Source organism: Chionomys nivalis, chromosome 2, assembly GCF_950005125.1.
Source record: "Chionomys nivalis chromosome 2, mChiNiv1.1, whole genome shotgun sequence".
NCBI classification, from domain to species: domain Eukaryota; kingdom Metazoa; phylum Chordata; class Mammalia; order Rodentia; family Cricetidae; genus Chionomys; species Chionomys nivalis.
The window spans coordinates 91795373-91823350 of NC_080087.1; the positions used below are offsets into that span (position 1 = coordinate 91795373).

Here is a 27978-nt window from a genome sequence, read left to right on the forward strand (position 1 = left end):
CTGGAGCCAGAGGCGAGCGGTCCAACAGGTGGCAGCCGACCAGAAGGCTCGCGGGCGGGGTCCAGGCTCCGCGCCAGGCCAAGTGCACACACCTGGGGGCGTGGTCTAGAGGGCGTGGCCAGCCGAGCTCCGGGGGCGTGGCCAGCGAGCCGGCGCGGGCGGACGGGCAAGCGGGGAGAGGCCAGGGGGCGGGCGGGCCTGTGTGTTGGCGGCGCCGGAGCTCGCGGGAGCGGCTTGGAAGCTCGGCCGCCGGGAGGAGGCCGCGGCCACGGTGAGCACTGGCGGGTGCGCGAGCGAGCGGGAGGGCTGCTCGGAGGCCAGGCCGCAGCACTTGGCGAGGGAGCGGGTGCCGGGAGGCCCGAGCCGCGGGGACAAAGGGCCGCGGTGCTCGCCGCCTCTGGGATCCCCGGGTCCGGGCGCCGGTGCTTGACGCCCCTCCCTCCGAGGAACGCCGGGGTCACCTGGCTCCCGGGAGGACGGCGAGCGGACGCTTGGGGAAGCCGGAGATGTCTCTGGGTCCCCGCGGTCGGTGGCTGCGGGGGCGCAGCAGTTGCGGGCAAGTTGCCCACAGACACGACTGGTCGGCGGGGGGAGCGAGCGAGAAAATTGGATTACTAACGGTCTCCTGCGGAATGTTTTGTGCCCGCGGTCAGGAGCGCCAGGACTTTCTGTTTCAAAACTGAGTTTTACAAAGCCCCGAGTGGAGCGCCGTCTCATCATTTTCAGACCAGCAGGGTCCACCTCTTAACCCCCCCTCCCTATGCCAGAATTGTAGTTTATTGTTTGGAGGGGATTTATTTTTATTATATTTTTTAAAAATGTATGTGCCTATCTGTGTGTGTATGCACATTTCCGTCCTGGTGCTGCTCGGGGCCAGAAGAGGGCGTTGGTTCTCCCGGAGCTGGACTTAGAGGCAGTTGTGAGTGCTGCCAGATGTGAGTGCTGGGAACCGAACTCAGGTCGTCTACAAAAGCAGCGAGTGGTCTTGAAACACCAATCTCTCAAGCTAGGAGAAACCCTGTCTCGAAAAATCCAAAAAAAAAAAAAAAAAAAAAAAAAAAACAAACCAATCTCTCTAGCCCCTTATTTTTATCTTTACTTTTAATTTATTTAATTTGGAAGTAAAACTGGCCTGCAATTCATTATTCTCCTGCCATGTTTGCCAAATGCTGGGACTACAGGCATGTCTGACCAGATCCAGCTAATATTTATTTTCATTGATTTTATTGGAAATTTGTGTTTTAGCCTTAAATTATATCTTGTAACTTTTTATTTTCTGATTATTAGTGTGCGCATGTGTTGCGCACCTGTGCACCTGTGCCATGGTATGTCAAAGGACAACTTTGGAGGGCGGCAGCTCTCTCCATTAGGAGTTTGAGGAATGGAATTGACCAGCCAAATGCTTTTACCCACGTAATCGACTTGCCAGCCCCAAATTATAACCCCTGAGAAAATTTGTGTTGGTTCCCTCCCCCGGTTATTTTCTGTTTGTACTATAATCCTTAGTAATGGAGGACTCTATGGTACTAAGAGAAAGAATATTTTCACGTTTACCCACAATTCTCAATGCAATTAATAATTTATTGGCATTTGTTATTGGTACATTTATTTGAATGGTTGTGGCTTCCACTCCTCTCTCTCTCTCTCTGAAGTATTTACTGACAAAATGAGATAATCATTAGGATAATTTTTCTTTACAGTTTTGTTTTGATACTATCATTTTTAAAATTGGAGCAGAAGTTATAGTTTGTGGTAGAAACCTTGCCTCACACACGGTGAGGCCCTAAGTTCCACCTCCAGCAGCACCTATATACACATACACAGAGACATTAAAATAATACAGTATTGGTATTTTTGAAGATGTATATTTGTTATTTTCAATTATGTGTATGTGTGTGCAGGTGTCCCAGGAGGTCAGAGGCTTCAGCTCCTCTCCCCCTGGAGCTGAAGTTCAGGTGATTGTGAACTGCCCCAGATGGGCCCTGGGAACTATGTACTCTTAACTACTGAGCCCTGAGTTCAGTTCCCAGCACCCACATCTGGCAGGCCACACAACCTGTTAAGTCCAGCTCCAGGATACAACGCCGTCTTCTGGCCTCCAGCAGCACCAGAACCGAAGTGTGCATACACACACAGACATGCACATAATTTTTAAATAGTTCTTATTTGAGTTTAAATACTGGGATTGGATTTGACTAAAGTCTAAAGTTGAGATCTGAGTAGTAGCGGTGCAGTTAGCAATGCTTGCAGATTGCTGGGCGCTAGCCATGTTCACTGTAATTTTTTATCATGCCTGTGTCGTAGTAGTATTCTAGGTTTCTTTAAGGATGGCCACCCAAGCCTAAAGTTTTGAATATTTGAGTAATCTTTGAGAATGATCTTCAAGTGATTCCTCAACATTTTTGACACAAGCAACTAATTCTTGGCTTATGTTGGGATTTTTTTCTTCTTTTTTGATTTTGTGAGCTACCACTTGCCTTTGAGTTAAAGTTTTTGTGTGTTTGGTTTTGTTTCTAGCTTCCTGGCAGTTACTGAGGGGCTTCTTTGAAGAATCATGAAGTCACACTATGTTGTGCTAACCCTAGCCTCCCTGGTGTTCCTGGCGAGCCTCCCTGTGTCACAGAGCTGTAACAAAGCCCTCTGTGCTAGCGATGTGAGCAAGTGCCTCATTCAGGTAGGATAAAAGGTGCTTTTGTTGATATTGAAACAATTGGATAGGTAGACACTGTGAGATAAATCAAAGCCAGAGTATATGGTCTGAACTTTGGGCCAGGGCCAGAGGTGCTGAACTTTAGATTTTTATCTCTATGGCTCTCTTCCATCCGACTGAGGTTGGGTTTAAGAAGTTCGATCTAGAATGTGCTATTCTGCTGTGTAAGCTGCTGTATGTGATGAGCATGCTAGTCTCTATAATCTAGCGTGCATGGTGGTGTCTTAATAACTATATTTAGAAAACTTTTAGCCTATCAATTAATAGACAAATTATTACATGTACCTTATTATTTTTTGGTTGCTGTGTAACAGATGATATCAAAACCTAGCAACCTCAGGCAAAAGTGCATCACCTCCTGAAGCTTCTGAGGTTGCAGGTCTGGGAAGCAGTGCGGCTGGGAGGTTCTGGGTCAAGCTTGCTCACAAGGTTGTGGGCTGGGATTATTGAATCTCCTTCCAGGTATTTGAAAATTATCCTTTCCAATTGAAGCCAGGTGATCAATGTAGTTACCTCCTGTTTTCCTGAGGCACAAAGTGAAGTAAGTCACTTTTGGTGAGGTTCGTGTAGCTAGGAAATAGCTGTGGGATTTGGTCTGTTTTTGTCTTCAGAGCCCATGACTTTTTCACTCAGCATACTGGCTACCATTCTCCATGCCGCTGTGATAGTTAGTGATGAATTACATGACTTCTCTTCCCATCCCACCAGTCTTTCCTTTGGGGTGCCTGTCTTTTGTAGCCTCCATTGGAGGTGCTGGCTGTGGCCTTGGCAATGTAATAGCTATGCATACAGGTTGAATATTCCTTATGTGAAATGTTTACACTCAAAAATGTTTCATATTTGAATTTTTTTAGATTTTGAAGTTTGTGTGTGTGTGGTGTGTTCAGGTACCTTGGTAATGGGACCCAATCTAAAGACAAAATATGTTTATATTTCATGTATTGAGGGTGATCTTGAGCAGTATTTTTAGCGTTTCTCTCAGATGTGGAATTTTCCACTTGTGATGTCATGTTAGTGGTCAGTACATTTTAGAGTTTTGAGCCTTTCAGGTTGCACATTAAGGATGAGAGCCACACAGTCTGTATTGGCTTTCCGTGTAGAGTGTGAGTCAGCTGGCTTTGGCTGTGATTCTCACTCAGAAACACCGTCTTAAGTTTTTATAGAGCAAAGGTCGTTTGTGCCTATTCCTGATACTTTCCTCCTTTTCCTTAGTAATTGGAACTTTAGGTATGTTAATCTCATACTCTGATAGAACCTTTACTTTACCTTTCAAATCAAAACATTTAACTAGAGAAAATTGTTATTAGCTGACTTTAACTTTTTTATGTCTTCCTTCATATGTGTGTGTGTGTTGTAGGCGCACATGTGTATGGTGTATGTATGTGTATGTGTATTATAGGTACACATGTGAGTATATGTGTGTTATAGGCGCACATGTGTGTGGTGTGTGTATGTGTATGTGTATTATAGGTACACATGTGAGAATATGTGTGTTGTAGGTGAACATGTGTGTGGTGTGTGTGTATTGGGGGTGCACATGTATGAGGTTTGTGTATGTGTGTTGTAGGTGCACATGTGTGCATTTGTCCTTGTTTATGTGGAGGTGTAACATGAATTCTAATTGGTCTTAATAAATAAAACCCAGAGTCAGATACTAGGGGGTGAAAGCTGAAGGATCAGGGAAGCAGTGCCATCAGCCACTAGAGAGACCCTTAACCTCTACCGACGCTCAGGCGGAAGGGGCGATCCTGTTCTCAGAATGCATCCTCAGACTGTATCTGGAGACTGCACTGAGCTCCTGTCTCCTTATGCCTTATCTTCCTCTCTCCACCCAGTCATGTCACTCCTGTGTCTACCTCCCTAGTGCTGGGATTAAAGGCCTGTGATTCCCAAGTGCTGGGATCACCTTTTGTGAGCTCTGTTTCTCTTTTAGACAAATTCAATCTTGTGTAGCCCAGTGTGACCTTGAACTAACAGGGATCCCTCTGCCTCTGTCTCTTGATTCTGGGATTAAAGGTGTGTGCCACCACTCCTGGCCTCTAGTGGCTTTTCTCTACACTCTGATCTTCAGGCAAGTTTTATTTGTTAAAGCACTAACAAAATACCACTCCACGGAGGCTAGAGGAGGATGTCAGGCATCCTGTCACTCTCTGCCTTGTTCCACTGAGACAGGGTCTTTTACTGACCCTGGAGCTAGGTTAGTGGCTCCCAAGCTCCACAGCCCAGGTTATTCTGAGGATGTTTTGAAGTATGTACAGAGAGAGGAACAATGAACCATTCATCCACAGTTAGAATGCTTGCTGTCGGTTGGAGAGATGGCTCAGAGGTTAAGAGCACTGACTGCTCTTCCAGAGGTCCTGAGTTCAATTCCCAGAAACCACATGGTGGCTCACAGCCATCTGTAATGAGATCTGGTACCCTCTTCTGGCGTGCAGGCACACATGGAAGGAGTATTTATACACAATAAATAAATAAATCTTAAAAAAAAAAGAAAAAAGATGACTTTTCTTCTGACTGGGAACAATGTTTTATAATGAATAATAGTTGAATAAAATATAAACTTCTTAATAGCTTGAAAAAAAAAGAATGGTTACTGTCATTATTTTGTATTATTTTCACCTTAGCTCTGTTGCAATTTCAGGCCAATCCCCATTTTGTTTTATCCATAATTCTATCTGCATGTTTAATAGATAAGAACTTGTATGTGTGCATATTTGTCTGTATATGTATATGCTCATGTGTGTCAGCCTTGAGTGTTGGTACTCAGGAGCTCCCACCCTGTTTTTAAGGCAGGATAATTTCTGAGACTTGAGGCTTGCTGACAGGGTAGGCTGTCCAGCCAGTAATGTCTCTGTACCCCGGTGCTGGGATTGCAAGCCACCATGCCCTGCTTTTTACATGTATGCTGTAAGTGGAACCCAGAGCCTCATGCCTGCTGAGCCATTCCTCAGCCCTCAAGAAATTTTTAACATAGCTATTCCATCAGTATCATAATGTAAAAAGATTACCTGGCAGACCCTGAGGAGCCACTCGTGGAAGCTGAAGACTAAGAAGGGATCTTAGTCTGTGGTGGGCTAGCCTTACCAGTCACTGTGGAAGGGTTAGCCTAGATAAACAGCATGTCTCTATCTCAAACCTTACCAAAAGTAAATCTCATGTGGATTAAAAGAGTTAACAGGAATCCTTCAGTCATGAGGTCTCGGCTTCTATCATCTGCACATCTGTGCAGTGACCACGGGTGGTGATGAGTGTTTGTAGTCTCAGTGCAAGAGGTGGGGACAGGAAGGTCCTGGGATTCGCTGGCAGCCACTCCATCCTAATCTGTGAGTTCCAGGCCCAGCAAGAGAGACCCTGCTTCAGAAACAAAGGTAGAGGCCTTCTGAGGAACAGTCACCAAGGTTAACCCTAACTTCTATGCAGTGTGTACCTGTGTGTGAACACACACACACACACACACACACACTGTTCTTCATTTAAAATACTTTAAAGTTTTTCCTTTATTAAAGATAGTTTTTTTACTTACATAATACATCCTGATTACAGTCTCTCCTCCCTCTGCTCCTCCCAGTTGCCCCCACCTCCCCTCCCATCCAGACCCACTCATTTTCTGTCTCACATTAGAAAACAAACAGGCTTCTAAGGAACAACAACAAGATATAATATAATATAAACAAAAACTAATATGTTGGAATAGAACCAAACAAACAGAAGAAAAAGAGCCCAAGAAAAGGCACAAGAAAGAGACCTACTCGTTCACACACTCAAGAATTCCATAAAACACAAAACTGAAGCAATAACATATACTCAAGGGCCTGTAGGTAAAAAAGAGAGAATAAAAATATGTAAATAAAATAAAAATATTATAAAAATGAAGGGAGAAAAGTTAAAAAGCCCCGTGTCCTGTATGGTTTTATGTCAACTTGACTCAAGCTAGAGTCATCTGAGAGGAGGGAGCCTCATTGTGAAAATCCCTCCTTAAGACCTGGATGTAGGACATTTTCTTAATTAGTGATTGATGGGGTGCCCACCCCTGGGCTGCTGGTTCTGGTTTCTATAAGAAAGCAGGCTGAGCAGCACCCCTTCATGGTCTCTGCTTCAGCTTCTTCCTCCAGGTTCCTACCCTGTTGGAGTTCCTGTCCTGACTTCCTTCAAGGATGAACAGTGATGTGGAAGTGGAAACTAAATAAACCCTTTCCTCCTCAACTTCTTTTGGTCCTGGTGTTTGATCACACAATAGCGACCCCGACTATGACACTCTGACATGACATTGAGAGTCAAGGAGCTGCCACAGCTGCTGCTGAGTTCCTCCTCCACTGGCTTCTGTGCTGGGAGGGAAGCCCACGCCTAATAGTGGTCTGTTTCCGTACTCAGACTCCCCCAGAGGAAACCAAATTTTCTTTTCTTTCTTTTTTTAAAAATTTTTTTCTTTTACTGAAGGTAAGTTCTGATACAGTGCATCCAATTATAGTTTCCCCTGCCTCCGCTCTTCTCAGTTCCTCCCCATTTTCCCTCCCTTTCTGTCCTTTATTAGAAGAGAACAGGCGTTGGGTGGTGGTGCCTTGCGCCTTTAATCCCAGAGGAGCTCTGTGAGTTCAAGGTCAGCCTGATCTACAGAGCGAGTTTCTGGAGTTTCAGGATAGGCTTCAAAGCTACAGAAAAATCCTGTCTTAAAAAAAAAAAAGAAAAAAAGAAAAGAACAGGCTTCTAAACATGACAAAAGAAAGTAAAGAGAAAACTATCATTGAAGTTGGACACAGCAACCCAATAGAGGAAAAGGATCCCAAGAGCAGGAAGACAGGTTGGTCACAAAGTCGGGAGCCCCATAAAATTACTGAGCTAATGGGTATCATATACTCGGACCATTACAGATACCTGTGCTTGCTTCTTCAGTCTCTGAAAGCTCACGTGAGCCATGCTTAGTCGATTCAGAGGGCCTCGTTCTCTTATTGTTCTCTATCCCCTCTGGCTCTTACCATCTTCCTCCTCTTCCTCAGGATGCCCTGATCTCTGAGGGATTTGATGGAAACCTCCAATTTAGTCTCTCTCCATATAATGTCTGGCTGTGGGTCTCTGCATCTGTTCCCATCTGCAGAGAAGAAATATCTCTGATGATTACTAGACAAGACTTTGATCTATGAGTAGAGCAGAATATCATTAGGAATCATTTTGTTGGTTTATTATTATTATTATTATTGTTGTTATATCAGTGATCTTTCCCTGGGTCTCTGGTTCTTGGTTACCCAAGCAGTGTCAGGTATGATCTCTTTCTGGTGGAGGGGGCCTTAGATCAGATCAGACATTGTTGGCCACTCCCACAAGTTCTTTTCCACTGGTGCCCTAGCCTGTTTTGTAGGCAGGATAGATTGTAGGCCAAAGATTTTGTGGCTGGGTTGGTGTCCTGCAAAGTAGCCTTTCTGTACCAAAGAGACTAGAATATAGGGATGAGGACTCCATGTAGGAACCAGTTCAACTTGTTCATGTTCAATAAATTGTGTGGGCATTGTCCTTGGCAAAGGGGCGGGGGGGGGGCTGATGTCAGTTTGTGGAGAGCAACCCTTTTTCTTAGCAACAGCCTGAGTTTTGAGGGGGGGATTTTTTAAAATATTTATTTATTTATTATGCATACAATATTTTGTCTGTGTGTATGTCTGCAGGCCAGAAGAGGGGACCAGACCTCATTACAGATAGATGGTTGTGAGCCACCATGTGGTTGCCGGGAATTGAACTCAGGACCTTTGGAAGAGCAGGCAATGCTCTTAACCACTGAGCCATCTCTCCAGCCCCGAGGGGGGGATTTTTATGGGATCCCCTTGGCCAACAACTCAGCTGAATGTAACCTAGTCCCACCAGTGGAAGGCTCACCTGGCTTCGAGAGATGACCAGTTGAGACTCCGTATCCCCCATTACTAGAAGTCTTCCTTAGGATCATCTTCATAGATTCTAGGGCATTTCAGTTGCACTAGGGGAAACCAACATTTCTTTTACAAGTGTTTATCAGTTGGAGATTGTTTCTGGGTTAGGGATGGCGGGGGCCATGTGACTTCCCCTCCTTCCAGCTCTAGGACCCTGTGTATGCTACCTCAGTCTCTCTGAGTCCATATGTGGAGAGGTCTTGTTGATTTGGGGGTCTTGTTTTCTTACTGTCACGCACCCCTCTGACTCTTGTACTCGCCCACCTCCTCTTCCTCAGGGTTCCCTGAGCCCCGAGGAGAGGGATTTGATGAAGACATCCCAGTTCGGACTGGTGCTCTAAGGTCTCTCACTCTCTGCATGAAGTCTGGCTGTAGGGCTCTGTGTTTGTTCCCATCTGCTGCGGTGGGGAAGATTCTCTGTTGATGGCTGAGCAAGGCACTGGTCATATTTGTCTTTCTGTGTCTTAGGTTATCTCACTCAGGATGATTTTTTTTTCTAGTTACACCCACTTACCTGTGAATTTCATTACCAGCTGAGGAATAACTCCATTATATAAATGTACCACATTTTCTTTATCCATTCATCTATTGAAGGACATTTAGGTTGTTTCCAAATTCTGGCTAGTTCTGTGCAGTTCTAAAGAAAGAAAAGAGCTATTATGTGTTTGTATCAAAAAAAAAAAATCTTTTTAAAATCAGAATGAAGACCAAAGAGATCACATAGGGGTTTAGGCTGCCAACCAAGACTGGTGGCCTGAGTTCAGTCCCTGGGACCCACATGGAGGAAAGAGAGGGCCAACTTCCAAAAGTTAGCCCCTACCTCCACATAACCACACACACACATGTGTGTGCAGATACACGTATGCACACAGATAAATGCAAGAAAATATTTTTTAAAAAAGAATCTCAAAATGTTAAATATGAAGTCGAAAATTCCTTGACTCAGTTCTCCTTCTCTTTTTGGTTCCGTGGAGAGCCACCTTTGCGTTGTAACTGTTTCTGTTTACTTCTTCGGTGACTTTAGCTGTATGACTAAGTAACAAGCTTTTGTTACTATTTCTTTTTCCATTTTAATTTTTTTTTTTTTTTGAGATAGGGTTCCTCTGTAGATAGGCCTCAAACTCACTGAGATCTGTCTGCCTCTGCCTCCTGAGTGCTGGGATTAAAGGCATGCACCACCACCACCTGGCCCATTTTAATTTTTAAACTAGAGTCTTTTATAACCAAGGCTGCCCTCTAACTTGCTATGGGATCGTGTTGCACTACCATTAATGGCTATATCTAATGTCACAGAAAGCAGAGAAATTAGTTTTCCTTGCCTTATGAGCTGCAGTCAGTATTATACTTTATTGTATTATACTTGAGACAGGATCTCACTATATGCTTCTGACTCACATGAACTGCTCTCTGCCTCCTGAGTGCTGGGATGAAAGGCATATACCACCTGGCCAGCTGTCTTAAGTATTTTGTGTTTTGTATAGCTTAGTAGTGGGCTGCCTCAAATCTGTGTGGAATGAAGTGTTTCCTAGACTTTGACTTGAATATTGTCACGGTTGATAATACCTGTATCCTGGGAGGTAGCCTAGTATAATAGTTAAGAAAAAAATTTGCTTGTGACTCATACCTATTCCCAGTTCTAGGGGGGCTGAGGCAAAAAAGATTGTGAACTGGAGATTCTTCTGGGCTACAGAGTGAGATCCTGTCTCAGAAAACAGAGAAATGAATAGGAACATGAGCTCTGTATCTGGGGAGGTGAACTAGTGAATAAAAGAGCTAGGTGAGCAAGCCTGATGACCCAAGTTCAATTCCAGGAACCCCCACATTTGTAACACCCAAACTCCCTCCTTCCTTCCTTCCTTCCTTCCTTCCTTCCTTCCTTCCTTCCTCCCTCCCTCCCTCCCTCCCTCCCTCCCTCCCTCCCTCCTTCCCTTCCTCTCTCCCTCCCTCCCTCCCTCCCTCCCTCCTTCCCTTCCTCTCTCCCTCCCTCTCTCCCTTCCTTTCTTCTTTCTTTTTTGAGACGGGGGTTTCTCTGTGTATCTTTTTGGCTGTCCTGGAACTCACCCTGTAGACCAGACTGACTTTAAACTCACAGAGATCCACCTGCCTCTGCCTCCCAAGTGGTGGGATTAAAGGTGTGCATTGCCACGCCTGGCCATACCCAAACTCCTAATGCAGGAGAGGAGGCACAGATAAAAGAATCACTTGGGGGGGCTGGAGAGATGGCTCAGAGGTTAAGAGCATTGCCTGCTCTTCCAAAGGTCCTGAGTTCAGTTCCCAGCAACCACATGGTGGCTCACAACCATCTGTAATGGGGTTTTCTGCCCTCTTCTGGCCTGAAGGCATACACACAGACAGAATATTGTATACATAATAAATAAATACATTTTTTTTGTTTTTTTTAAAAAAAAGAATCACTTGGAAGCTGGCAGACCAGCTAGCCTGGAATCTCCATAATGGTACAAACAAGAGAGACCTACCAGCTCAGCAAGGTAGAAGGTGAAAACCAATTCCCAAAAGCCGTCCTCTTGACTTCACCTGTGTGCTGGATACAGATACCCGCTAGTGCACGTGTATAAATAAATAAATAAATAACATGAACTCTGGCTCCAGACTATCTACATTTAGCCCCCTTCATCCATTTACTGGATTTATAATGTTGGGCAAATGAGTAAATCTTTCAGTGCCCTAGTTTCCTATATATTAAATAGGGACTCCAGTGCCTACCTGTGTGACTGGTGTCAGGGTGAAGTGTTTTGAGCAGTGCCTGTACTTATGAGTTCTGTCAATTACCACTCACCTATGTTTCTGCTTGCTAGTTGTATCCGAATCCTCCATACTTTGTTTCCAAGTATATTCTAGAGCTGATAATCAGTAAATGAGGTTTTCCTTTAATGATCATGTTGGCGCTGATTGCGTACTCACAGGGGCATGTTTCCCTTCTTGGGTGACTGTTTTTCAGTATCCTTTCTCAGCAGTCATTAACGCCTTGTGCCTTAGAATATTGATCTGTGTTGCCTCCCCGGTGGAATGTTTGGTTTTGGTGTTTCCAGGCTCAGCTGATGCTCTGTAGCTGAGGAGCAGCCCGGCACAGACTTCACATTAATGCATTCCTTAGCTGTTCACTGATTGACGGATCCCATGTTCTTCCTTTAGGAAAAGCATTCCTTCATTTTGTTGTAATGTGCCTTTAGGTCCTCAGGCTGTGCCGAAGTAATGTTCTGGGTCTATATTCCTGAAAATAGACCTTTTCTGATTGCATGCCTGTACGATGGTTTTTCTGGATATAGAATTTTATGTTTTGAAGTCATTTCCTTTGTATCTACTAGGATCCTGCATTGCTGGGAAGAAGTCTGGTGCCAGCTTGTTCCTTATTCCCTAGAAGTAACTGTTGGTTATTTTGGAAACTTTTAGTATAGTATCTGTCTTAGTGTTATGTTGCTGTGAAGAGACTCCATGACCAAGACCACTTATAAGAAAAAGCATTTAATTGGGGCCTTGCTTACAGTTCAGAAGGTGAGTCCCTGTCTGTCTGTCATGGCCGGGAGCATGGCAGCAGACTGACTGGAGCAGTAGCAGGAAGTAGAGAGCTTTTGAAACTTCAGAGCCCACCCCCAACACCTCCTTCAACAAGTCCACACCTCCTAACCTTTCCTAAATAGTTCACCAACTGGGAACCAAATATTTGAATGTATGAACCTATGGGGACCATTTTTCTTCAACCCACCAGTGTCAGTGCCCTGTATTTAACTATTTAAAATGTAAATAGTTGAGTCTGGGTACTTGGATACCTTGTGAATCTTTTGAAGGGGAATCAATTTTGAGCGTGTATATCACCTTGATTGCTGTAGCTCTGTAGTGTAGTCTAACCTGGTTCTTTGTAATATTTTTGTTGTCGATTCTGGATTGCTTGCATTTCCATGTAAATTTTAAGATCATCTTGTTAATTTCCTGTGATAAAACTTGCTAGGAAATGATTTAACATAGTAAGCTTCGTGTTTTAAAAATATTTTTGATCTTTAGAAAAAAATGGGTACAGAGTTCCCTTATACTCTGTCTATCTTTATTTTGTTATTTTTCAATATCTCTTTATTTTTCTTGTTGGAACAGACATGCTATTTTACCTAGGCTGGTCTTGAACTTGGAATCCTCCTGCCTGTTGAATTCCTGGAATTATAGACTTGCACCACCACACTCAGCAGTTTCTGGCTATTATTATCTTTCATTGCTGTGCTACACTTTTTACTGAGAATGAACTAATATTGATACACTGTGTTATTAACTAAAACCCATTGTTTACATTTTGTCCATACTTTTTCTGTGGCTTTTAACAGATGCACAAATACTGTGCATTTATTCTAATCATTTTATTTATTTATATTTTATGTGTGAGTACTCTGCATATATACCTGTACACCAGAAGAGGGCATCAGATCCTATTACAGATGGCTATGAGCCACCATGTGAGTGCTAGGAATTGAACTCAAGACCTCTGGAAGGGAAGCCAGTGCTCTTAACCCCTGAACCATCTTTCCAGACATCTCTCTTCTGTAGAGAAATTGTTTCACATTTCGCTGAAGTTCAGTTTATGATTTTGTTTTTTCAAGATAGAGTTTCTCAGTGTAGCTTTGGAGCCTGTCTTGGAACTAGCTCTGCTAGCCTCGAACTCACAGAGATCCGCCTGCCTCTGCCTCCCAAGAACTGGGATTAAAGGAGTGCACCACCACCACCACCTAGCTACAATATTGATTTTTAACTCATGAAATTGAACAAGTTATCTTTTATTTAGATTTCCTCGCATTTCTTTTAACTATATTTGTATTTTTAGTATACTTATGCATTTCTTTAAAAATACTTTTATGTGTTTAGGTGTTTTACCTGCATGTATGCTGTGACCACATGCATTTCTGGTGGCCACAGAGGTCCGAGGAGGAGTCAGATCCCCTGGAACTGGAGCTACAGATGGTTGTGAGCCACCACGTGGGTGCTGGGAACTGAATCCAGGTATTCTAGAAGAGCAGCCAGTAATCACCGAGCCATCCCTCCAGCCTGTGAAGACATTCTTTAAGTAGCTGAGTGTCCTGCATGGTTAAGAAGTGCCGCAGCTTTGCTTTTCTGTGAGCACGCTGAGCTGTCATCACAGAAGCACTGTTCTGTGGTCTGCGGAGCACAAGACTCGCTGCGTGGGTGATCATAGCTGTCCTCTTTAACTCACTAAGTAGCATGCGCAGAAATGATTAACATGAGAAGCTAGAAGGGTGAGTACTTTAAGAAAGAGATATGGGGCTAGAGAGATGGCCCAGCAATTAAAAGCACTTGCTGCTCTTCCACAGGACCTGGGCTTGATTTCCAGCAGCACGTGGCAGCTCACAACCAGCCCCAGGGATCTGATACTTTCTTTTTTGTCTCAGTGAGCACCAGGCACACACGTGGCACATGGACATACCTGCAGGCAAAACACCCATATTCATAAAATAATAAAAATTTGTAATAATTTTTTTAAAAAAGAAAGACAAAGATATGGTCTAAGGATGTGGTTAAGTGACACAAATGTGACATCTCTAGATGTGTCACCTAGCCACTGAGAGCTACCTATTGTGAAAAGCCTGGGTTCAGTCCTCAGCAATCGGGGAAAAAAACAAAACAAAATAACAACAAGAACAACAACCCAGGAAATAATGATACAGAGGTTTAAAACAAGCTGTTCCTTAAGAAACTTTGGTTTCTTCTGTACTGCTGAGATGACGGGCTGTGAGGATGTTAGGCCATTTGCCTCTGTTTAGTCCTCTGCGCCTCCTGAGTAACAAATACAAAATAGTTTCCCTGGAAGGTTGTGGTCATGTAAATATTTTTACCAGGATGGTTGCAAATAGTCTAGGCAGTGTGCGGTCATCCCAGCCGCTCCTGCAAGTTGCTAGGCATAAGGGTGGTCCCTATGTAAATGTTTATCTTGTGCTCTGACTGCGAAGAAGTCTTGCTTTAAACATCGAACAAATGGTTGTCTTGGTGCACCTCTGAATAGAGGATGTTGTTTTGACTAGATCTTTACTGTTTTGTTGCTTTTCTTTTCTTTCTTTCTTTCTTTTTTTTTTTTTTTTTTGGTTATTCGAAAAAGGGTTTCTCTGTGTAGCCCTGGCTTTCCTGGAACTCTCCCTGTAGACCAGGCTAGCCTCAAACTCACAGAGATTCATCTGCCTCTGCCTCCTGAGTGCTGGGATTAAAGGCGTGTACCACCACCACCCGGCTGTTTTGATACTTTCATAAAAAGAAGTTTTAGGTATGGTAAGATATTTGAGGAGGTAAAAATACCTGCCACCAAGCCTGATGACCTACCTGAGTTTAATACCAGGGACACACACACACTTTCTAGATAAATGAATAACGCAATTAAAAATAAACTGTAAATAACATTTAAAATTCAGATCAATAAAAGTAAATAAATTAAAATTTGGATCGCTCGTATGTCTACCATGGTCTTTTAGCCCCCCATCACTGTGACAGAATACCTCCAATAATCAGTTTCCATAGTGTGATGGTTACTCTTCATCGTCAGCTTGCTGCGTTTAGAATCACCTATTAGGAGACACACTTCTGGGCATGTCTTTGAGCACATTTCCAGAGAGGAAAACAGAAGAGGGGAGACACCCCGCCCACCCTGGGTATTAGCACCACATTCATCCAGAAGACTGGGGGGCCCAGACAGAGTAGGAGGAAAAGGAGAAAGCCAGCATCCATGCCCTTTCCTCTGCTCAGAGGTGTTCTAGGTGCACGTCACTGCTGCCCCAGAGCTGCCATCATGCCAGCCGTACCATGGTGGCCTGTGAACCAAAATGAGCCCTGCTCTTTAAGCTTCTTAGTTATGTGTTGCTGTGAAGAGACACCATGACCAAGGCAACTTTGAAAGAAAGCATTAGCTGGGGCCTCACAGTCATAGAATGAGCTCATCATAGCAGGAGCATGGCTGCAGGCGCAGACGTGGTGCCAGAGCAGAGAGAGAGACACTGGGCCTGGTGTGGGCTTTTGAAAGTCCACTTCCAGTGACACACCTCTTCCTAGTCCTTCCCAAACAGTTCCACTAACAGGGCCTGTGGGGGCCATTGTCATTCAAACCACCACACATCACAGTGAGGAAAATAACCAATCCACCTGGGTTACAGATATATATATATATATATATATATATATATATATATATATATATATATATATATATATACTCTCCTGTGCTAGCTTCAGTCTGTGGTTGTTTGGGCCTGTGGTAGCTCAAGCATGAGATTGGAGGCCTAGTCACCTCATTGTAGCAGGGAAGCAAAGAGAAATCGGAGAGTTGAAGTCCCAATAGTCCCTCAAAGACATGACCCCAGTTACCTTACTTTCTCACATTGGCCCCACCCCCGAAAGGTTCCACCGCTTCAAACTGGCTCCCTGGGCTGGGGATGAAACTTTCAATATATGGGCCTTTGGAGAGGGGAGAGGGAGGGAGGCACATGTGTGTCTGTGTGTCTGCGTGCATGTGTGTGTGTGTGTATGTGAAGAATGGGAGAAGCTCACTGAGTTGTAAGTAGTTTTAGCTAATACACAGCCATTTTTAGGATGATGTCAGCATATTTCATGAACACACTCAGACTTCTATTCAGAGATCTGTAATGACTATTTTAGCAGTTTACTGGCTCTCTGTTATGTAGCACTTCTCTGCGCCAAATTAGCAGACTACTTCTTAGTGTGAAATTAATTTAGTTGCTGGGCAGTGATGGCACACGTCTTTAATCCCAGCACTCAGGAGGCAGAAGCAGGCAGATCTCTGTGAGTTCGAGGCCAGCCTGGTCTACAGAGCTAGTCAGAATCATGATGTGACCGTGAACTCAGGTTTCTCCAAGACTTTCAGTGTGGACAACAGATGATGTTGCCATTAAGTGGCTGAAGCCATGAAAGAATTAAGTACTGGATTTCAGTCTCTGGTCTGACTCTCAGCTGATAATACCCGCTGTACAAACAGTGGTTAAGCTTGGGCAAGTGCCTGTGATTAAGTTTAGTTGTCGGAGTAAAAGGTGCCTCTACTTAAACGGCTTGAAGTCTTTCATCTGAGGATTGGTTGATTTTTCTCCGAGAAAGACTAATAACTAGTTATTAAAATGCTGGACAGAAACAGGCTTTATTTTTCTCATTCCAAGCTGTATGAAGCAGTAATGTCTAACTCAAACCAGAGTCAAATCCTAGCCACTTGCTAATTGAATGTTGTGTGCATTTTATACCTTCATTTGAAGAATGAGAATAATCTGCCCCATTGCCGCTTTATGAGGCAGGAGGTGGTGCACACACAGCTCCTGGAGTGGAGCCTGTGTTTAGACAGAACCGACGTAAGAACTCCGGGGAATGTGGCCACAAAAAACAGTTGGAAGCTTTGAGTCACTTTCTTTTTTGGACTTCTGTGAATGTTGTGTTTGGTTTGGTCACATGTTCCATTTGACTCAAGTTTATTCATAGTGAGGTTGGTAAAATATATAAATAGCCCAGTTGGAAGAAAATTACACATTTTAACTCTACATTTTTTCTGTTTAAAAAGTGGAGAATTTTCAGATACATTTATGTTTTTTAAAGTGGACGAATGAAGTTTCGAAAATGGTAATAAAGAACAAGGCTTCATGGTTCACATCTGCAATCCTGTCGCTCAGGGCAGCCTCACACAGTAACCCCTCGTTCAGATAGCAACAAGGACAGTAAACCAAGGACGCTGACCGGGTGCAGGAGAGAGTAAGAGGAGAGTGAAGGCTGTTTTCTGAGTTTGATCACAGAGACGAACTGCCGTGCAAGATATTCACAGGGGTTGATAATAGAGCATTGCTTATGGTTTATATCAGGATATTATATTGCCACTATTTTATTAGACATGCATTGGAAGATTGGGGAGGTAGATCAAAGAGTTAAGCCCTTACCCTGTAAGCATGAGAGCTGGTGTTCAGATCCCCTGGTGGGTGTGGTGTCTTGTCCGAAGTCCCAGGGTGTGGGAAGTGGAGGCAGAAGCAAGCTGACTGGTCAGATGAACCGAGACCAAGAGCTGTGGACCAGCAATAGATTCTGCCTCACTACATATAGGATGGAGAGCAATTAAGGAAGACACTTGAAGTCACCATTAGGCCTCCACATGTGTATACACACGTCCATGCCAAAATTTCTCTAGTGGAAGTCATTGATTTAGCATAGTATATGCAAATTTGTGTAATGTAAGCTACCATTTATAAGCTGTATGAAAGACAAAATATAGTCTTTAATATTTATTTTATGTGTATATGTGTGTTTGCCTAAATGTGTATCTGTGCACCATGTGAGGGCAGGAGCCCACACAGGTCAGAAGAGGCATCATGTCCCTGGGACTAGAGTTACAGGTGGCTATGAACCACCATGCAGTTGCTAGGAATTGAACCTAAGTTCTCTGCAAGAACAATGAATATGAATATATATATATATGAATTTGAAAGAAACTTTATGTCTTTGGCCAAGGGCAGCTTTTGTAAAAGTAAAAACCAAGGAATCAGCATTAGCTGGATGGTCTTTAAGTACTTACATATGTGTGAATGTATGTATATGTATGTATGTTCAGAAAGTGCCCTCTTGCTCCAAAGACAGGACACGAGTTTTATGGGGGAAGAAGTTACAAAGCTTTATAACGCCCGTTTTCCTGAGCTTCCAGGGAGCTTGCTCTCACAGCATTCTGTTTTCATGTTGCATTAGGTTTCCGTGTTGGTTCTGCTGTTTTCTTTCTGAGGCGTGAGAACAGCTTGCTAAGCTTCACAGGCTAAGCGTGCACTCTACCACAGAGCTATAGGCCACACTTTCAGGCCTAGCCGTGCCTCCTAATGTCTGCATAGCAGAACTACAGCCTCAGGATACAGAATTCGACAGAGGCCACACGATACAAGTTTGTATGTGTTAGGTCATCAAGCATAGGTCAGCTAAGTGAGTTAATGAGAAACCCTCTTGATTGCAGAGGAGTCTTGGTCCATGAAATCCCCCGAGTGGATTCAAGGCCTGTCCCTGGGTTGAGTCCATAGTCTTTTTTATCAGGATGACAGGCTTGCCTCTTGGCTTCTCTGTCCCTTTATTAGGAGGCCATGGCTGGGACTCTTCTGTCTCTATGCACTTCAGCTGTCCTCTCGCTCCCTTTCTTCTGATGCTCTCTCACATTTGTGTGATGGACTCCATCCTCCGTTATCCTGACTGTCCTCATTCACTGCACATGCTAGCTGCTGCTAGTCCATGCCCAGCCCAGAAGATGGATTCAGTTTAAAGCCTCTTTCCCTATTACTATAAGGAGACACCAAGATGACAATAACTTTTTGTTGTTGAATAAAAAGTACATCAGGAATAAATTTTTATAAATGAAAATACTGTGGGTTATTCTTTTGCTCGGAGAGTTATTTCTCTCTGATCATTTGGAATCTGTCTTATTTCTAGGAGCTCTGCCAGTGCCGGCCGGGAGAAGGAAGCTGCCCATGCTGTAAGGAGTGCATGCTGTGCCTCGGGGCGCTGTGGGACGAGTGCTGCGACTGTGTGGGTGAGCCTCGGGGTGCTGCACTCCCTACTTCAATATACGTGTGACCCAGGAGGGTCGTCACCGCTGTGCTGTGGCACCATGGCGGGGAGCTGCTTACTGGCTTGCCCCCCCTGACTTGCTCAGCCTCCTTTCTTACAGAACCCAGGACCACCAGCCCAGGGTGATGACACCGGCAATGATCTGGGTCTTCCTCCCCATCTGTCACCAGTATTGCCTAAAGCCTCATCTTTTGTTTTTGGTGTTTTATGTTTGTTTGTTTGGTTGGTTTGGTTTGGTTTGGTTTTCTGAGACTGTGCATCCTCATCTTATTGAGATGTCTTCTCCATTGAGGCTCCCTTCTCTCTGATGAATCGAGCTTGTATCAAATTCACATAAAACTAGCCAGCACAAAGTGTACCATACATGTAAATAAACACTGCATAAGGTAAATATATAGGGAATTATTGTATATTACTTGTATATAATTATGTAAAAATAGTTTAAATAAAAGATTAAGAAAGAAGTGTAGGAGTGAGGAATCAATGGAGAATACTTTTAGTTTTCAATCTTTTTTATTTATTTTTATTATATGGGTGTTTTGCCTATATATTTGGCTGTGAATGATCAAAATAAGAAGAGAAAATGAAGAAGGGACTCTGTGACAGAGCACATGTGTAACATGTATGAGGCCCTGCTGAGATCATACCACTCACTGCCAAAGGAGAGAGACAGAGACAGAGAGAGATTACACCACCTGTTACCAGAGGAGAGAGAGAGAGAGAGAGAGAGAGAGAGATTACACCACCTGCTACCAAAGGAGAGAGTGGAGAGAGAGAGAGATATTAACAATTTATGAGTGTGATGATACCCACAGTTTAGAAGGCTGAGGTTGGAATCTGTGGCTTCACAAGTTTGAAACCAGTGTAGGGAGAGAGGGAGGGGAGGACAAAGAAGGAAGGGAGGGTGAAAAAGGCCAGGTGGTGGTGACAGGGTTTATGAGACAGGATTTCTCTGTAGTCTGTAGCTTTGGAGAGTGTCCTGGAACTCACTGTAGACCAGGCTGGCCTTGAATTTACAGAGATCTGCTTGTCTCTGCCTCCTGAGTGCTGGGATTAAAGGTGTGCACCACCACTCTCAACCTTTATGGTTTAAAAAAAAGAAAATTTACATTTTCATTTGAGAGAGATGAAAAAGATACATCACACACCATTCTTTAAAAGGTGTAATAGAGGCCAATGAAACAAGACAGGCAGATGAGAGAAGAACGTGGATTGAAGAAAAAGTAGCGCCAACTGAGAGCAGTTAAGTGCCATTGACAAACCCCCATGCTGGTAACCTTGGAGACAGTGGACTGAGGCCAAGAAGAAGGAGAAACTGGGCCTTCAGACTTTCAAATATGTGTTTGAGAAGCATAATATTTTCTCAAAAAAAAAAAAGGTTGATGCTTTGTTCTGTGTCCAACAATCCTAAGCTTAGTACCATAGAGGTTCTTGTGTATCAGGCTACTAAAGCACTCCACAGATGTGAGACCAGCTTAGATATCTGTGCGCAGATCAGGGGACAAAGAAGTTGCAGTACCTGTATACAGTGGGCGTGAAATCCCTTTAGTGGCCATAAATTGCTCTAGTTTATCCTTGTCCTAGGTGATTTCATTTATTTCTTCACTTTAAAGGTGAGTTTGCTGGACTTCACAGGCTTGACTCTCATGACTTGAAATGCATCATTCCAACTGATGGTGGTGGTATGTGCTGTAATCCCAGCACGTGGGAGACTGAGACAGGAGGATGGCCAAAAACATGAGGCCAACTTGGGCAATATGGCGAGTTCAAGGCAAGCCTGCACTTTATAGAAACCGTGTCTCAGAACACACACACACAAACACACACAATGTGCGTGTGCATTCCTGGCTCACTGTATTTATACTGCCAAAGTCCTGGAATCACACTCCAGAGTCCTGTGAGTGGAGGGTAGTAACCTTGGTTTTCTCGGTGGGTGGCTCTCATTACTTTTTGTCATTTCAGGGGAAAAAGTCTGGGGAACACGTATTCGTAACGCTAGAAATCACGGTGTTAGCACACAAATCCTTGGTTCCAGGGAATTAGCAGAACCCCAAAACGTTACAACCAGTGAGGAACGTAAACTTCCGTTCCCTTTGTCTCCCCAGGCATGTGTAACCCTCGGAACTACAGCGACACACCCCCCACCTCCAAGAGCACAGTGGAGGAGCTGCATGAGCCCATCCCCTCCCTGTTCAGGGCGCTCACGGAGGGGGACACCCAGCTGAACTGGAACATCGTCTCCTTCCCTGTGGCAGAGGAGCTCTCACACCATGAAAATTTAGTTTCCTTTTTAGAAACTGTGAACCAGCCGCACCACCAAAATGTGTCTGTTCCCAGCAACAACGTTCACGCTCCTTATCCCAGCGACAAAGGTACCTATTCCACCCTGTGGTATGCCCTGCCGTCCATGACACATACATCAGGTTATCTTTTGGAGCATCTTTTAAGTTTGAATTTGTGTAGTCTTAAATAAATGGTAAATGCAGAGACACATCAGCATGGAGGCTGTGTCAGAAAATGAGTAACTTCCTAGTTCTGCTTTTATTTGAATGAGATATTAACTGTTGTGTTTGGTGTCAGATGACTCGAGCGTCCTCGTAAGTTAGGTGTTTGTAAATGATGCATTGGTGCTACAGATGATGCCGAGGTCATCAACTACTTTATTTTTGATTTGTCATTATGTGTGTATGTGCTTCTGAGTGTGGGCACACACACCATCGCACTTGTGGGTTCTGGGATGAGATCAGGCTGGGCTTATACAGGACAGGTTTTTCCTTCTTTCCGCCTGTCAGTTACAATTCTATGGACAGATTGGTATCGCGGACATCTCATTTACAGGTATAAACTGTCCTACCCTGTTCTCTGCAGGGATGTGATTATGGTTCATCATCTGAGAATTTTAGCAAAGAACATTTACTAGTGAGAATAGATCATATTATAATTATGGAGTATAAAGAGCTTATAGCTATAATAAAGTCTTAATGTTTTCAGTACAGTTTACAGCAGAAGAATAAGGCATTTGTGAAATACAATTGATGTGGCTTTTGTTTTAGTTTTTTTGTGCCAGGGTCTGAGATGTAGACCAGGCTGGCCTTGACCCTGGGGCAGTCCTCTCTGGGACTACAGCTGTGCGTACCACAGCTGGCTTGCAGCTGAATCTTAAAGCATTAAATGAAGTGTGTGCAGACACTGTCATGTGAACTCTGTTTCTAACTAGTCTCTTTATGATGCCTTCCATTGTAATCTGACCAGTATAAAATGGGACTTTGATTGTTAACAATAAAAGCTAAACAGTTTTGTTAAATGACAGTATGAATTCTTACCTCCTTTCAGGCTAGATTGCTTTGTAAATCAAATGCTAGGCTTTGGGAAAGGTTGGAAATGTGTAGAACTTGATGCTTTGCTATTTTCTCATATTGAAATAGAATGACCATCATAGATATGTATTATTCATTAGCTCTGCTCAGCAATGTCTTAGATTCATGACAGTGTTACACGGAAGCCACCTTCTGGAAACCTGGTGCCTCTTCCTCCTCCTGGAGTTACAGACCCTCAATTTTACAGACCCTTGCAGTTTGGTTTGAACGGATAGGTTTACTTTTTACCTAGCTCTTTGGATTCTTTGGACTCTTGAGTCTGCAGTGGCTAGCCCATGGTAGGAGCTTAGTAAATATACATTGGATAAAGTTAGACGAGATGAATTTAATAGGGCCTAGTCAGTAGGTGATTTGAGTGTCGCAAATGACTTGCTCCCTGTCAGTCCTTCTGCTCAACTGTTTCGGTGCCTCACCACTTCCCAGCTTTCTTCATTGCTAGTAAGCAAGAATTGTTTATTATAATTGTGCATATATGATAAGGGGCACACATTGTGTGAGGCTCTCTGGGGTGGGCTCTAGGGATCAAACAAGGCTTGCATGGCAAGTACTTTACCCACTATTTTTTTCTTTGACACAGTTTGTATGTATATTTGAATTCACTGTGTAGCCCAGGTTAGCCTTTCACCCCAGCTCCCAAGTATTGGGATAGCATGTATGTGCCACTGCTCCTGGGCCTTCGCTCTGTTCCCATGGATACTCCAAGGCTTTTGTCCTTCAAGGCCTGGAAGCTTTGCTTTTTATTCCCCTTAACACAAGTCCAGTGTTTTCTACTAGGCCTTCTCTCTATTCGTTGGAGGTCTTAAAAAGATAACTTAGTGCCAGCCAGACAAGGTGGCACATGCATGTGATCCCAGGAGCAGATGGCTAACGCAGGAGCAAGTTTCTTGAGCAGTCTTGGCTGCATAAGCAAGAGACCCTATCTGTAAAACAGCAACAGCCTGCTCTTCCCACTTCAGGGGAAACCAAAACCCTTAACCTCTGATCGCACACTCTCCATTAATGCTCTGTGAATAGTTTTTATTGTCTTTGCTTTGTTTTGTGTTGTGTTAGATCTTAGCCAAGAAGCCACATGGGATTAACCACTTGTAGAGTTAAAAACTGTCCATTCTGTAGGAGAGCAGAGTAGGCAATCTTGTTAGTGACATCTGCTTGCTAGTGTGTATTGATTACTTTGCGCTGTTTGGATTGCTTGCTTCAGTACAAATTCCCAGTATGACCTTAGCACAGTATTTTTCATTCTTGTCTGGACTAGAGAAGTATGTCTTTGGAGAAACATCAGTTTAGGAAGCTGCATTGTTGCTTCGAAGATGGTTGTTGGCCAGATATTCTAACCTTCGTGTCTTTGCCTTCTGTGTCTGAAGATGTCAACACAGTTAGCAAATAGATGTCTTTTTTTCCTCTCATTTTGTCGTGTGCTGATCAGCAATAAGAACTAAGCGGACAGCTGTAGTGTTATTTAACTGGGTGGCGGGATCTTCTCGCTTGTGCTGAGGTCTGCGTTTTCTTCCTTTCAGAGCACATGTGCACTGTGGTTTACTTTGATGACTGCATGTCCATACATCAGTGTAAAATATCCTGCGAGTCCATGGGAGCGTCCAAATACCGCTGGTTTCATAACGCCTGCTGTGAGTGCATCGGTCCAGAGTGTATCGACTACGGCAGTAAGACTGTCAAGTGTATGAACTGCATGTTCTAAAGAAGGGAAAGGAACGCAATCCAAAGCAGCTTAGTTACTAGGAGGACATGAAAATTACTCAGTAAGTCATGAAGTGTGCGGAAGTCATGAGTCAAGTATGCTAGGAACATGCTAAATTATGTTGTTATAACTGTGCCTTTTCTGTTTGTTGCCTATTAGTGTGTCTTTTCCATGGGAACAGTAGAACTCTAGTCCTATGAGAATGGGGTGCGGAGGAGCTGTGGAAGAGCTGTAGTTCTGACAGAAGGTCTGGTGCCTTTGGTTACCAGGAGCTGTGGCTTTCACCTACCAGTCTCGAGTCCACCAGGTCTCTGTCCTATACCTTTCCTAACCGTGCCTTGGATTGCTTATCTGTTTTATATAAAGAGAGTAAATATTGCAGCTCACATTCAAGCCACTGTAAAAGCTTAATTTCAAACCATCTTACATTGGTTTTAGTAAGTAAATATTTACTATATTTTACAGCAGAAAACTTTTACCTAGGGCCAGTGAGCTGACTCAGTGGGTAAAAGTGTTTGCTGCCATGCCTGATGACCTGAGCTTGATCCCTACCACCAGAGCCCATACAGTGGAGGAGAGAACCAACAGACCTCCATACATGCACAATAACATGCATGCATATGCCCTTGTGCACGCACGCACGCACGCACACACAGTAAATGTTTAAAAGAACTTTAAACCTCTCACGTGGTGAGATCTGTCCTATGACACTCATGCCGACAGTGACTTAGCCATGGTCTTGCCCCCCACCCACAGTGCTGATGTATAGGCAGTTGAATCATCTCTGCCAAGAATTGTGGCACACCCTTGAAACTCCACTAAGCACACTGTGAGGATCTGGGTGCAGAAGAAGCCAGGGAAAGAGCAGCCAGGCTGTATGTAGGTCATGTGATGCCACATCAGGCACCAGGAAGCAGCTGTCCTTTCCCAGCTGCACAGCAGAGGTGAGAGTGACGTGCACCAGGAGAAGGGTCATGCTTGGCACCAGCAAACCAGCCAGCTTCTCCAGCATACAGAACTGTAGGCTCGGCACCAGAAAACCAGCCAGCTTCTCCAGCACACAGAACCGTGGGCTCGGCACCAGAAAACCAGCCAGCTTCTCCAGCACACAGATTGCAGGCTCGGCACCAGCAAACCAGCCAGCTTCTCCAGCACGTGAGGTTGCAGAGGGTTGAAGAGGAATTTACAGACGTGAACAGAGAAGGGCAAGATTGTTGGGAACTCTAGGATCTACCTTAAAACCATTTATAGTCACTGTTTTTATTACTTTGTAATGTCTATATTTGTTTCTGAATATCTGAATCTAATATTCTTATTAAATAAGCATCATATTTTGGAAGCTGTATTTCTGAAAGTGGAGGGGAAAATCTGTTTAATATGTTTACTCCTACATATTACAGAATTATCTAATTAGCTTCGTATGTAGTGTTTCCCTAGAGACAAGCTGAAATACTACATACCCTTCATAGAAATAAAATCCTCACTTTCAAGCGTGATTCTAAAACAAATATTTAAAATACACAGGCTCATTTTAATGAAATTGCTATTTTTTGCTAGTGCGAATCTGAATTAAAAGTAACTTTTTAGGAATATTCTTTATATGTCTATATATTTTAGTACATAAAATAGAAAATGCTCTTAAACACATTTTGCATTCTTATTTGAATAGTAGTTTGTGATTGTGATATTACAGCTACCCACTATAAAATCTGTTCTTTCCCATAGCTGAAGAGCACTCCAGGTCCTCAGCCTTCTAACGTCACGGCGTCCTCTCTCACTCTTACAGCAGTGCTTCTGTCTCAGCCTTGGGAACATCTTAGCTCCTTTCATAGCTCCGACACTGCCCGGGGTTGACATCAGGAGGGCTTTGAAGGACTGCAGCTTGCTGCTCCATGTCATCTTCCTAATTGTCAGGAAAGTCATGCTATGAATGGGAATGCTCTGATGGTTGCAGGCAGTTTGCCTTCAAGTTTTTTTTTTTTTTTTGGTTTGTTTGTTTTTGTTTTTTTTTTGAAACAGGGTCTCCATGCTACACAGACCAGACTGACTGTGCTCAAGCTTTCTTATGGTGGCCACAAGCATTGTTAAAATATATCGTTACCTTTTTAAAAATCTTTTCATTATCAAATTTTAAAATGTCATATGTCTTTTTTACTCCATACATTTCTCTGTGGTTCTTTTTTTTTTTTTTTTTTTTTTTTTTTGGTTTTTCGAGACAGGGTTTCTCCGTAGCTTTTGGTTCCTGTCCTGGAACTAGCTCTTGTAGACCAGGCTGGCCTCGAACTCACAGACATCCGCCTGCCTCTGCCTCCCGAGTGCTGGGATTAAAGGCGTGCGCCACCACCACCCGGCTGTGGACAGTTTCTTAAACCAAATGCTTTACTGTTTTTTTTTTTTTTTTTTATTGCCCTGTTTTCCCCATTAGAATTGATCCCACAGATAAGTTTTATGTTCCTATTTTGTATATTTCTCCTGGTTTGCCAAGGCCTTGTCAAACATTCAGCCGACAGGTTTTAGTTTTAGAGCCGGGGGTTGTGCGCACACTTGTGGTCCCACACTTGAGAGGCTGAACAAGGGGACCTCAGGATCACAGGACACACAGGAAGACACTGTCTCAAAACAGCAAAGAAATCCTTTCTAGTTCTATACTCAACGTTCTGAGTATTGTTTTTTCTAAATTGAAATTAAACATTTAAGAAGCTAATAGCCTTGCTAGTACCTTCTACACCATTCTAGCATGTTCACTTCCGTATTGAAGAGTTTGTAATAGTTTGTTCCTTTTTATAGTTTTTATAGTTTGTCTTTATTATAGCCAGATCAGAAAACACTAGATTTTAAGGGCTGGGTTGAAGTCCAGTGATGGAGCTCTTGCTTATCGTGAGTGTAGCCCTGGGTTTCCTCCTGGGTACCAACAAGAAACAAAACACTAGTTTGTGAATCAGAGGGTATTATTAGATCCATGCATACACACACTTTCCTGTAGCAAGACATGGGCTTATGGGCATGTTTTTGTCTTGTGTTTCTCCCATAACATTTAATTATGACTATAACTATTCGTAATTATGGTACAAAAGCAAGTAAAGTGTAGTGTTTGTTTACACAGGATGCTGTGAAAGGGGTCTTCACACCAAAGGAAAACTTTTTGGTTTTTCAAGACAGGGTTTCTCTGTATAGCCTTGACTGTCCTAGAACTCGCTCTGTAGACCAGACTGGCCTCAAACTCACAAAGATCCACCATCTCTCCCTCTCAAATACTGGAGTTAAAGGCGTGTGCCACCACTGCCTGGCCAAAGTATAAGTTCTAAAGTTTCAGAAAATAAGATTGTCATTAGGATATTTGAACAAGTATTTGTAAATCAAAAAACTTTCCAAATAGAGAAAGTAAAGCTTCTCTGGCAAACAAGGCTTAGAACTGGGCACGGTCAAAAGGTTTGTACTCAGTGTCTTTCAAGACTTTAAATTCTTTTGTCCATTCCCAAGAGTCTGTTTCTTGTGTTTGGCATGACCTACAACATATGTAATTGTGTATATTCTCATTGGTTGTCTCTGTAATCAAAAAAGTATTTTAATAAAAAATAGAAATGAACCTGAATCGTGTTTTATGAACTTCAGCAGAGAAAGCTGAATGTGCCGTTCTCTCTAGTGATGATAACCTTTGCCGAATGTGCCGTTCTCTCTAGTGATGCTGACCTTCTT

At 43.4% G+C, this 27978-nt stretch overlaps 1 protein-coding gene across 1 annotated transcript; it reads left to right on the forward strand.

The window, feature by feature from the left end:
- The first annotated feature begins 161 nt into the window (after window positions 1-161).
- On the forward strand, window positions 162-27857 carry Twsg1 (twisted gastrulation BMP signaling modulator 1). The gene is made up of 5 exons (XM_057763086.1): window positions 162-271; window positions 2518-2674; window positions 19072-19171; window positions 21315-21581; window positions 24101-27857. The coding sequence occupies exons 2-5, from the start codon at window positions 2555-2557 to the stop codon at window positions 24280-24282; spliced, it is 669 nt and encodes a 222-aa protein (XP_057619069.1). The 5' UTR covers window positions 162-271; window positions 2518-2554; the 3' UTR covers window positions 24283-27857.
- The last annotated feature ends 121 nt before the right edge of the window (window positions 27858-27978 follow it).

What these genes read in the sequence shown, in the direction of transcription:
- Twsg1 (XM_057763086.1), top strand. Translation starts at nt 2,555, where the DNA reads ATGAAGTCACACTATGTTGTGCTAACCCTAGCCTCCCTGGTGTTCCTG. An exon ending in TGAGCAAGTGCCTCATTCAG is followed by an intron (nt 2,675 to 19,071) that starts GTAGGATAAAAG and finishes TCTTATTTCTAG; the next exon opens with GAGCTCTGCCAGTGCCGGCC. An exon ending in TCCTTATCCCAGCGACAAAG is followed by an intron (nt 21,582 to 24,100) that starts GTACCTATTCCA and finishes TCTTCCTTTCAG; the next exon opens with AGCACATGTGCACTGTGGTT.